The 13,215-nt window shown below is 36.7% G+C and overlaps 1 protein-coding gene across 1 annotated transcript in view; it reads left to right on the top strand.

Moving 5' to 3' along the window:
- The window catches only part of brinp1 (bone morphogenetic protein/retinoic acid inducible neural-specific 1), a 127,527-nt gene extending 114,763 nt beyond the window's left edge, over positions 1 to 12,764 (top strand). Inside the window, exon 8 of the mRNA XM_086300878.1 lies at positions 4,951 to 12,764. Coding sequence (XP_086157004.1) covers positions 4,951 to 6,091 — 1,141 coding nt within the window. The 3' untranslated portion in view covers positions 6,092 to 12,764. The remainder of the gene's footprint in view (positions 1 to 4,950) is intronic.
- The last annotated feature ends 451 nt before the right edge of the window (positions 12,765 to 13,215 follow it).

Here is a 13,215-nt window from a genome sequence, read left to right as displayed (position 1 = left end):
AAAATTGACAAAAAATATACTTCAGGTAATTGTTACTGTCGCTTCTCAGGATTATGAAGCAATACCTGATACACTGTAACCAGTGATGGGAATAATGGCGTTACAAATAACGGTGTTACTAATGGCGTTACTTTTTTTCAGTAACGAGTAATCTAACTAATTACTATTTCTATCATTACAACACGGTTACAGTTACTAACAAGAAAACGCGGTCCGTTACTATTTTTCAACAAGCAGACGGTTGAAGCTGTCTTCAGCTTACCGCATCTTATATCAGTTGCACAGAAGTAGCTGTAAGTAATCTGGACGCTACAGCCTTAAGCAGCTGCGCGCGCTCCCGTGGGCAGTTATCACTTTCTGGCAGACAATTACTTTTTGGCACAACACCTCGAGCTAGGGGGTAAAACAATCGCATGAGTGCTGCTGTTTGACTGAGGAAGAATAAAGTAGTCGTGGTAAGCCAATCACATGACCACTTCAAGATGACAAAGCAACAAGGTGATATATACCAGTTTTTTAATTGTGCTGAGAGGCCACGTAAAACCAGAGTCATGATAAACAATATATACGCGGCGTTTTTTCCTCAATCGTTTCGTCACTTTTACTGTCTATGGACAGCGCTAGCAGACACTCTCTGCTTATGAGCAAAAAATTAAAAAAACAAATGAACCAAAAAACAGCCCGTTCCTGTTGGTGGAAAAATGCACCATGTCGACCAATCAAAAAATTATATGGCAACATGACATTGTTTAAGGAGAGGGGGAAGTTTCAGGAGTGACGGCGAGAGAGAGAGAGAGAGAGAGAGACAGCAGAAAAAGAGAGAGAGTGAATTTGGAGATGTGAGAGATTTGTGAGTTTAGCGTGTTTGGAGTGTGTAGTTAATGTGTTGTCTTGTGTAGTTAGTGTGTAGTGTTGTGGATAGTTTTGTGTTGTGTGTCAGAACAATGAGGCGACTGCTGTCTCCAGGTAGAAACAGGAGTGATACACCTGCTGCTGTCAGACTTGCAGGCATCAGGCTGTGATGTTCTCCTTTATAGTGGACATAAATTATTTTTTGGAGTGGCACAAATAATTTGTGTGGCATCTTATTGATGCAGAACAGCTGATTGTTCTGTAAACAGTTTGAATGGTTATTAAAAAGGGGTAAGGTAAATGGCTGCAAACAACTTTGTTTGCAAAACCTGTGCATAGGATTTTAAAATTGACAATTTCTATTTACATTTAAAGTTATAAAATATGATTCATTAAACATGTTTGTGGTTGTTACAGCAAAAATATAACTTTCTACTCGGATTTTATGTTTTTTGCCTGATTTTAGATCAATTGTGTTAATACAGTATGTCAAAATGAAAACATAACTGTAAATTCAGACACGTGAGGTTGTGCTGAAAAGAATGATACCAAACAAGGCAAAGTAAATAGTTTTTAAAGGTGAAATGTAGAGGTCAAATCAAAAGTACCTAAAAATGGCCAATTATACTCTGGACCCCAGAGGGTTAAACATTTTTCTTAAAGTAACGCAATAGTTACTTTTCAAGTAATTAATTACTTTTAGAATCTTGTAACTCAGTTACTTTTTTGAAGTTACTAGTAACTATAATTAATTACTTTTTCAAAGTAACTTGCCCAACACTGATTATAACTGATAATATATAATTAATAATGTAAATTTGTATCATAAAATATAACAAATAAGCATAAATTCAAACATCACAAATGACTAAACATTCATTCTCATTTTATTGTCTGTTAACAATTAAAATAAATGACACGCTACTGACAAAAGTTTCATAAACTACTTTTTAATATTGAGCATTATGAGGTGCTACCTGTTGTTGGGAAGAAGAAATACAGCAATGTGACAGCAGAGTTAATGCTATTAAATTACAAGTATCTCAGTGAAACAAAGATTAGAAAGGGAGAAAGGGAAATCATTCCATTAGATTTGTTAACGCTAATAAGACAAATCTAATATCAGGATCTTAGCTGCAAATACCAATATGTAATACAAAGGTGATATTAGATCGGTAATTTATGAGAAGGCTGTGGCTGCGTGTTTTTTGCAATATGGTGGAGTGAGAGAAAAGGAGATTAGATGTGAAAAGGTGAAGTAAAATCTGTAATCTAATTTGGGATCATGCAAACATTCATAGTGCAGAAATGCAAACATAACACATACATATATAACTTAAAGGAGAGGGGAATATTTATCTATAGCTGGTGATAATCAGTCTGAAAGGATGAAGGTATACTTGTTTCTGAGTCCAAGTAACGATAATAAAAACTTGTTAATATTAACTTACCAAACAATTTAATACATTTTAATCTGCGTTGTCCCTTTACTAGTGCTTGCTACATAAACCCAAACAATAAACACATTTATACATACAAAGACAGGAAAATGAACACATCTGTTTTCCTAATAACATATACTTACAGGTATTCTGAATATCTGATAGGATTTTTATTTGACATGACGAGTTTATACAGTATACAATACTGTACTAAAGTTTTGACCCAACGCTCATTTGTTTATATTTTGGTTGGAAAACAAGAAACACCTGGAACAATTTATTGAAATATGTATACATGAAAAATACCGTAAACAAGGCAAAATAGAGTTTGTATTGTTGTACAGTTTTTTTTAACACAAGCTGAACTAGGCAAGTTTTCTAATGTTTAAGCAGTTTTGAAAAATAGTCCTCCAGGCTTCCTGAAGGAAATTCCAAGGCTCTTCTTTAAATGTCAGCTACCTTTTGTTCCATTTTCTGTCAAGCTGTTCCCACACTGCTAATTCTGAGGTCCGGCTCTGGAGAGGCCAATCCTTGACTGTTCTATTGTGTGTTTATCTATCCAGGTATGCTTTTACTGCATGAGCAGTATGTTTGGGATCAATGTCACGCTGAAAAATGAAGCTGTTGCCAGTCAGATGTTTTCAGATGGTATTAAATGGTGAATTAAAATCTGATGGTGCTTTTTTGTGTTCTGTGGTGTTGGGGAATTTTTGACAAGATTCCCAACACCACTGACTGAAATGCAGCCCCAAGCCATTCAGTTTGATTCAATTGAATTTTATTTATATAGCACCAGATCACAACAGCTGCCTGGAGGTGCAAACCATGACATAGCCTTCACTGTGTTTTACATATGGCTGTAGACACCCACCATTCTACATATTTCCACTTTGAATCAGACCTGTTGCCACCAATCTTGTGTAATTTGGCATGCCTCAGCCTTTTCTCCCTGTTTCCCTCCTGAAGAATGGCTTCTTGACAGCCACCCTTCCACTGAGGCCATTTCTGACGAGGCTTCAGCGACCAGTAGCTGGATCAGCTGAAGGGCCAGATGCATCTCTCAGGTCCTGTGTCTTTGCTGGATTTTTTCCTATTTCTTAGGGACATGGCTTATAGCTGCTGTTCATCTCCTGTAGACAGTTACAAAGTGAAATATTTCTCTGAAATTGGTACATAAAATAAAGGTCCAAGTACTAAATTGATCGAAAAAGTAGGCAATGTCTACAGATAAACCTTTGAAAGACCTTCAGGAAGCCTGGAGAACTGTTGCTCAAGACTGCTTTCTTGGAAGCAAAATGTGAAGAAATGAAGAGTTACTAAGGACTTTTTCCGATATACAAATGTAGAGTTTATACAGATTTTTGACACAGGTATAGTATTTTAGGAAAACAAAGGCATTCGTATCAAAATAACACAGATTCAGCTAACCTTTTGCACCATGCAGAATATTTTGTGAGTAAGAGAGCTTAAAAAATTCAGCCAAACATCATCAAGGAAGTAGTATGCTGTATGAATTGCAACGACAAGTAAGCTTATTCACTGCTTTGAAGAAGATCCTGGGTTTTCCACCTGCATGGTCTTTGTTGGGTTTGTTTTCTGACTCTAGTCAGAAGTATTCTTTGTTATATCTGGTATTCTTTATTTTACTCTGCCATTTTGACCGGATATTGTTATTCCTTTTCACCTTTGTCTAACCCATTCACCTACTTTTGTGTTCATGCCTCTACAGCATTCTTCAGGAAAGAAATGTTATGTGTCATTGTATGTTGATGAGGGATTGCCATAAAGTCTGTCTGTCTGTCTGTCTGTCTATCAATCAATCCATATCTCAGTTTGGAGCTCATCATAGAGAAATCAAAGTATGTGCTTCCATTGTTCTCTTTGGTTGATCTTTTCTTGTTATGGTATCACTTGTGGCAATGTCATATATCATTGTCAGTACTTAAAATAATTTACTTGTCAAACTAACCTTGACCAGCAATACTTTCTGAAATCAAAATTCAGATTTCATCTTCTACAGTCAGAAAAGAAGTTCCAGTACTGTCAGGATGACAAGGAAGGATGTCTGATGGGGGCAAAGACAAGACAGGAATATCAAGCAATGCTTTCCACCAAAGGGAAATAACCGGCCCTATCTACTAAAAATTATGTCCCTATCCAACCCCAAGGCACTGTAAATTATGCTGCAAAGCAAACACATTTTCTAGTCTTATATCAGATCAATTGGAATTAATATTATGGATGTATCTGTTTTAACTCTAGCAATGATCTTTTTCACAACCCAAAAAAGTACATTTAGTTAATCACAGCAAGTGAAAATGTAATGTAGAAGTCAAACAGTAATACAAAATTAAGTGAAAATAGTAATAGTCCTACCGAGGAAGACAAACCCAAGTTACCAGGGTGAAATTATGCCTCACACATGCCTCATTCACTCCATCAACTCCTCAGGGTTCTCTTTAATATGCTGGCCTTTTGTTGGAGAGAAAATATACTTTCTTTTCCTGATGAGAATTTAACATGTATACATTTTAACTTTATAGGCATTTACTGGTGTGCGTTCTTTTCGCTGTTCTTGTCACACTAGATTGAGATTAAAATTTCCTGATCACTGCTAATGCTCTTATGCTTTTTTTTCTGTCTTTTGCCTCTTTAGATCTGTGATGCAGTGGCTCAACAGGGTTCAGTCTTTCCTGTACTGCAATGAGAATGGGTTTTGGGGGACCTTCCTGGAGAGCCAACGGACGTGTGTGTGCCACACAGGTGTCACACTGTGCCAGCGACCCATACCATGTGTCATAGGTGGAAACAACAGCTGTGCCATGTGCAGCCTGGCAAACATCTCACAATGTGGCTCATGCAACAAGGGCTACAAGTTGTATCGTGGTCGCTGTGAACCTCAGAATGTGGACTCAGAACGTAGCGAGCAGTTCATCAGCTTTGAAACTGATCTGGACTTTCAGGACTTGGAACTCAAATACCTGTTACAGAAAATGGATTCACGTTTGTACATTCATACTACTTTCATTAGTAATGAGATCCGACTAGAGACATTCTTTGACCCACGCTGGCGTAAGCGCATGTCCCTGACTCTCAAAAGTAACAAAAACAGGATGGACTACCTCCACATGATAATTGGTTTATCAATGAAGATCTGCCAGATGCGAAACAGCAGCATTGACCCCATGTTCTTTGTTTATGTCAACCCATTTAGTGGTAGCCACTCTGAAGGCTGGAGCATGCCCTTTGGTGAGCATGGTTACCCACGCTGGGAAAAGGTACGGCTGCAGAACTCCCAGTGCTTCAACTGGACTCTTGTATTGGGTAACCGGTGGAAGACCTTCTTTGAGACGGTGCACATTTATTTGCGTAGTCGTGCCAAGGTCCCATCTGGCCTCCGCAATGATACAGGACAGGGCCCGGTGGACCTCGCAGACCCGAACAAGCGCCAGATCTACATAAAAATCTCCGATATCCAAGTTTTTGGTTACAGCCTGCGCTTTAATGCAGACTTGCTTCGTAGTGCTGTGCAGCAGGTTAACCAGTCATACACACAAGGTACACAGTTTTACTCCTCCTCATCTGTTATGCTCCTCTTATTGGACATTAGGGATCGGATAAACCGTCTAGCGCCTCCCTCTGCACCTGGCAAACCCCAGCTGGACCTCTTCTCTTGTATGCTAAAGCATAGGCTCAAGCTCAACAACAGCGAGATGATTCGAGTGAATCATGCATTGGACATGTACAGCACAGAGATATTAAAACAGTCTGATCACCTGACTGCTAAACTCTGTTGAACATTCACATAAGGACAGCAAGTTTAACAGAAACACCCGACAAATGAACTATGGGGGTATATTACTCTTACTTTTTTTCTCTTTTTCATTTTTTGACCTTTTCTGCCTTTTGATGTAATATTAACTTTGTAAGCATAATTCTTAAAGAGAAAAAGGAAAAGGCAGTGATGCAAAGCTTTTCTGGCGTATAAAGAAGAATACTGAAACAACTATATGGACTGTATCATATTTGTCCCAGCATGTCTGTAAATCCCTAAAATAACTTAAAATGAGAAAGAGACAGAAAAAAACAACAAAACAAAACAAAAAACATGAAATTTATGTACTGGTAAAAAAGAGGCCTTGATTTTACTCTGAGGGATCAAAGGTTATATCTGAAACTGCCATTCTTTATTGAAAAAAAAGGAAAAAAAAAAAATTTTTAAAAGAAATAATAATAACACAAGGGCAGACCAGATATCACTTCATTCTAGCTAATGAGCTAATCGACAGTTTAATATTCAAAATGTTTATACATTGTAAGGATTAAGTATCCCTAGTGAGTAAGTAGTCAACACATTACTGATAGACTTTATTACATTTCAGACCCACGGTGAATCTGCATTGCTCTTTGTGAGTTATGAGGCACTCTGTCATTGTTCTGACACATAAGGCACACAGCAGGGCAGTAATGGATAGTCATGTCAAAACAAAAGCCAGCTGTTTATATATACATATGTGGTTGAATGTGTGTGTATGCGAGAGCGTGCGCTTGTGTATATCCTTTTTATTATTATTATTATTATTATTATTATTATTATTATTTGGCTTGATGCTTATTGCTGTTTGTTAATTGAATGTGTCATTTGAGATTGACTCCAGTCTTTGCTAATTCTTGCATTTGGAGCGCTTCTTCCCGTGTTTGAAATTCAAGCTGTGTTTTCCACAAGGCAGTACCTCCTGGTGCGTGAGTGCAATATTGTGGTCTGAAGATTTAACAATCAATGCTATTTTGTACAGCTTTGCAAAATGTACATGTTGTGACTGCTGATTTGTGGAGCTTTTTAGCACCAAGAGCAAAATGTAAGCATTCATCATTCAGGCACGTTTGCAAGACAATTTAAAGCCATACACTTCCCTGAGGTAGACATAAAGTAAAGTAAGTTCATAACCTTTATTCACTTCATAACACATGGAAAAAATGTTCAAGTTATATGTTTTTGTTTTAGTCCCTCAGCTGATTTCAGATAAGAGCACAGCAAAAGGGAAGTTGACAGAGGAGAGTGTATATTATATTGAATAGGAATGTCTTGTAAAGCCATTGATTTTTCATGTTGTTACACAGGGGGAAAAAAAAGAAAAGAAAAATATGAAGAAATGGTTGAATACTAAAGTATAAAATACCCTTTTGGCAGTGTTTAATCTGTACGCTTTTGATGGCCATGTGTATAAATGTCTGTTTTCCTTTTGCGATATGAAATCAATAACATTTTTTGCATGTTCCTGGAAGCATCAACAACTCTCATCATCCAAATGAAATATAAAACACTACCTATGTATTAATGGTCAAACTTTATTTGGGTAATCCAATGATGAAATATTTCTACTACTGTTAACTTTTTGTAGGTCTAGTCCTTTGCTTGGATGTTTGTTAACAAAGATGTTGTACAACCAAGTTGGTCTGGCCATTTTCGGGAGTTCAAACTTTAAAAAAAAAAGGAAAAAAAAAAAAGGGAGGGGACATTGAGTAGTTGCTGTCATCTAAGCCAAACTCTGTAAAACAAAACAAAAACAGAAAGCTGTCAAAAATCCATATTTTTCCAAGTGTTCCGCCAACATTAATATTATTTTTTTTATGTGCTAGTCTCTTGATGTAGATAGTTTAACAGTATTAGTACTTTAGTTCAATTATATGTTCCTTTAACCTAACTTGGTTCTTACATTGTAATGACACTAGTCTATGGGGTCAGTCGTAAGTGTAGACAGTGGTAATGAGTTATGATTTTCATCTGGGTGACAATGACAATGAAGGTGTAATTCCTAAACCAAGCCCTGGACTAACATGTCATTACACTTACTCAGCTTCAGATTTCACTGCGTCAGAATTCCAACTTGAATAGCATCAGTATCTCATCTAACTTTGTTTTACAAAGATTACTCGTATGTTTTCTTATTATGTTGCCAGTCTTGTGAAGCATGTTTATTGCCTGGGAGGTGCTTTTTTTTGTTTTTTTAAATCACAACTGACTATAAAGCATTATTACAAACTAAAATGACATTCAGGAGATATAATTGTTAATAGCGGAATAGGTTGATTTGTATAAGTTTGGATAACAACAGCACAGCTTGTCAGCCTTTGCTCTGTTTTGGTGAATTAATCGAGGCTGTGTCATAAAAACAATTTGCGTGTTGTAGCACTAGGACAGTTAGTTCATGTTCACATGGTAATGGTGTGTTCAGAGCAAACTCAAGTAGAATCACATATGATCAGAATTTACCAGAATCCCATAATTCAGTCTACTGTTCTCCAAGGTTTATCTAACTTTTTCAGTTTCTGTATAAAAGAAGTTAAGTCATATAATTCCAGATGCCCATACATAGCAACAATGGACTAGGCATCCATTTATGATTGTCAGTGATGTCAGGAGAATATCATCATTGGCATATTTTCATGCATGTGGAAAACTTTAGGCAAATATCAAACAGAGCTGAGGCTGACAAGGTGATGCCCTAAAATGGCCCTATATATATACACATTTCTTGATTGTTTAGCATCATTATTGGACTATCCAAATGAATTGTCTCCATTTCATCATTATTATTATTATTATTATTATTATTATTATTATTATTATTATTATTATTATTATTAAGTGCCTGTTATTGATCCCTTTAACATGTTTAGACCTGGAGTAAAACTTTGAGATATTAAACAGAAGAATGACACTGAATTACTTTCAGAATTTAAGACCATACATGTTGAAATATACTCTTTTATTGTCCTCCTGGCAGCTACGCCGTCAGGTGTGCGCATGTGGGGAAGCTGACCACCAGACAGAGACAACAGATGACTCAAAGTAATGGTGGATATTTATTGTCTCCTGCTGTACAATATATCTGTAAATATGAACACTGTTACAGTAACATTGCTCTGCTACAGTAACAATATTATAAAATATAACAGTATTGAAAGGGAATACAAAGACTACTTCAAAAAGGCCCTCCATTTGAGTACATTAGCACAAAGTACAGGGCACTCATGTCTTATGTATCTAATTAGAATCATGACCATTTATGACTGTTTTTATATTGTCAAAGTGTATATTAAAATTTAGTTTTGAACCACTTGCAAGATCCATAAAACAAGCACATTTTCTTGTATGGCATTATGCTACCACAGTGTTGCTTATTGTATATGTATCCATGGATATGTCTGATAATGATTTTTACACCTAATACCTTGCCTATGTACTTATTTTGCTATTCTTTTGGGATCATTATCAGCTTATTTTAAATGAATGTTTCATATAATAATCTATTTCTCATTAAAATGCTATATTTAATAAGAAGAGCAATGCTTGTTTGTACAAATTCCCTATATGAAGTTTTTTGCACATCTTTAAAGTAACCTAGTTTTGCCATAGTTGCAATGGTAAATGAATGGCTGGATAATAAGTTATTTGTTTGGCTACATTTTTATTTTTTTTGTTTGCTTGTTGCTTGACCTCAGTGTTTTTTTTCTCTTATCATACAAATCAAACTGGTGTGTTCATCTGCTGAACCACTTAATAATTGTACGTTTTTGTAAAAGCATTCTGTGGCTAAAAGTGTTTGTAACACAAAGTTGGTAGAAAATGTTTTGGGTTTGATTTGTTAAAGGCCTCTGTGAGACCACACAAAAGCATAGAAGATGCAGTCTCACTTTTTATTTCAAAAGAAAAAAAACTTTTAAGGGAATAGCATTGTATTTTGTATATATTCATTTAGTTTTCTTTGATCTTTTAAAAGTACTTTAAGAATTTTGTAGTACAATAAAAATTCTGTGATAATCTTGAAAGAAAGGCAGATGTGAAAGGTAAAAGCGAAATCAGAGATCAAATGGAACATGATATTTGAATGCAGCTTTTTGAGATATTTAAAACTCCTCTATAGCTATATCATTTCCTACACACACAAGAGGAAAAGACATAGAAAAGAAAACTGCCTAAAAGGCCTCATTTGCTTTCCAGCTTTGTAATCTCTGTCTTATCTTCACCACCAACAGCTAGTTTTGCACACTCTCAGACAATGAATGAGTAGCTGCCTCAAAGTTGGACATTTTTAATTACCCACCTAGTCACTTATCTCACTCTGGAATGGAAGACCCAACGGAATAAAATAATTTTTGATGGACAGAGTTACAGTCAGGAAAAACTTTCCTGCTGAGAGTTAGAAATTCTGCAAAGATAAAAACGGATGTGAAATCACAAAAAAATGTGTGACTAGCTATTTTTATTTAAAATTTCCTATAGCTATCGTCATTATCTTAAAACGAATTAACACAAGCACTCTAAAAGTTGCTATCCACATAATCGTCTTTTTTTTGGGGGTTTTTTTTAATTTCTGCGTTGCAAGATTTCAGTAGGTATGGAAGGACGACATGTTTTTAAACAAAACAATATATTTTGTTTAATTCACCACAGGTTGTTCCTTTATAGAAATTGTTCTGCCATCTTAGTCAGTGATTTGAACTAAAAGGATAGGTTTTACAAAATGAAACTGAAGGAAAGCTTTTAAGATAATTTGATTCAAATACAATGTAAGTGAGGCAGCTGTTCTAACAGTTACAGGACACACACCAAAGAGCTTTGCACTCAAGCCACGCAGAAAATTCCAGGCTACTTTATTAAAAATACATAAATAAATAAGTCAACATAAAAAAAACATATCCAGGTAATTTTGGTTAAGTCACTTTCCTCCTGTCTCTCTGGGTTATACCTCATTGAACGAGGAATATATAAGTTCTAAGAAAGCAGTCTAAATAAGTCACAAAAGACTACACTGTGATTCTAACTGTAATATTTGAATACTGTGGAGAGGCAGCCTTAATGTTATGGATGTAGTTACTGAAGTTATTTTGGTTGCTTAATTTTCCAACTCCAGGTTGCACATAATTTTCATTTTCATGTGCTTGTATTTGTATGTTGGACCAGGAAAAATAAGTGGCCTGATATGTGCCTGATGTCTCATCTATACGATGCTCAGTTGTTGGAGCACAGCAGGGTGTATGACCTTTATGTCATTGTTGGTGAGATCCCACACTGAGTGTCATATTGACACTGCTGAGGAATTGGGCCACCTCAGACAGCCGATGCTTTCTGCCAAATTATTAAAAGGTCACAGACCCTTAATTGATTGAAGTCAGTAATTATTGTCCTTTCTCCAGGGAGCCCTTGTATCTTATTTAAGCCACACTCAGTCCTAAGAAGTGTTGGGTTTGCAACTACAGACATCTCTTTGGGATCCTGTATTTCAGAAAAAGCAAAAGAGGAAACCCTTTTTCTTGAGATGCTGGGCAAGGCTTTTCTAAGAAGAAAATTAAAGACAACTGCAGAGAGGGTGCCAAGCGCACTAGCTCCTGTTGCCTAAGAGAAATTGATTCAGGAGAAGGGTGCTGGTCCCCCATCTCCTCAACACCCACAATGGCCAACTCCAGTACCTGAATGTTTCTTTTGATGAGTATTTCTGTTCTGCCTTCTTCTGCTCAGTCTCATTTTCCTAAAACAGGGTTAACGGCAGTCAAAATGATAAACTCCAATTTTTAAACCTTTCTCTTGAATATTAGTATTTGCATGCACATAAGATTGCCATGTACCATTTGAGAATAATTCCAAAACTAACAACAGTATTAACTGAAGGAATGCATTGCATGTAAATGGAGCTGTGATATGCTTCAGTAATAACTAATCAAATCACCCACTTCAAAAGTGACACAGAAATGCAGGTTGTATTTCCCATATCACATATTGGTGTACAGATTTAATGTATAATAATGTAAAAGTATCTTGTGTCTACTGAGACCAACCATTCACACCTCTTTTGAATACGCGAGAAGTGCTACCCAGTACTGGTAATAATGGTACCAGGAAATGGACCATGATGCACTGATGCCCCTCATTCTGTCAGAGGATCTGGCTGCCTCTAGGGCACCTACAGGAAATGTTTATATATGTATCTGTGCAGGCCAGGATATCACCTCAATAGGTAGTTTTGCTATTTGGTGTGAAGTAAACATTTGGCCTCTCTATCCACCATCACTACACCTGGAGCACTTCCTCACTGGCACCTCCTTTGCATCAGTATTCCTTGCGAATGCAGACCAGAGGGAAGTGTGGGCAAAAAAAAATGCAGTGAAGACACCCGTTAGTTTGGTTTGAAACCTGAAATATCCATTGAGGAGACTGCAACCAGTGTTTTAGCAACATTTTATTTGGATCCCTTAATCATGCCACATGTGGGCAGTCATGTCATGCTACTGGGCCGCTGTCCAATTAATTCTACTTACCTTTCATTGTTTTGAAGTTTGAAATAAAATAGTTTTTAAACTAATACTAAAACTAACATTTCAGTTAGTTAACTTTTAAACACACTCTCTTTGTTAGTGGTTAACCACTGTGTGGTTCTATTTCTGGTTGTTGACTACTCTGTAAACAAAGAGAGATTTTGCCTCATAGGCCATGCAGAGTCTGCTGGTACCAATGCTCAACTCTCCTCCTGGCTGTTCTGGATGCCTTTGTTTGACAGAGAAAACCATTGGATCTCCATCCTCTGCTATTGCTGACTCTTTCTTTTCTGTAGAAGCATTTTACAATCCATCACCACACATCCATGGACTGGTCCTTCACTAAACACATAATCTGAGTCATTGATGGTCACATCAATCCATGAGGAAGACCGTGGCTGCAGGCTCCTAATCCTAATGCCTAGAACCGTTTCACACCTAGTGCTTCAGAACCATGGACATCATCCAGACAGGAGAAGGAATGAGTAAAAAAATTATATATTCCACCACTGCGATCTGTCTCACTGGTCAAAAGGGTCGAGGTGCTAAGCAAGATTAAAATGTCTATTTGACCCAATGGTAACTCCAGCCAATGACCAACCCT

This window comes from Aulonocara sp. 'chitande type north' Nkhata Bay, linkage group LG7 (assembly GCF_057382095.1).
Source record: "Aulonocara sp. 'chitande type north' Nkhata Bay isolate Kocher_YH1m ecotype deep benthic linkage group LG7, A_spYH_male_GT1.1, whole genome shotgun sequence".
Taxonomy (NCBI): domain Eukaryota; kingdom Metazoa; phylum Chordata; class Actinopteri; order Cichliformes; family Cichlidae; genus Aulonocara; species Aulonocara sp. 'chitande type north' Nkhata Bay.
This window is presented reverse-complemented; position numbering and strand designations above follow the sequence as displayed.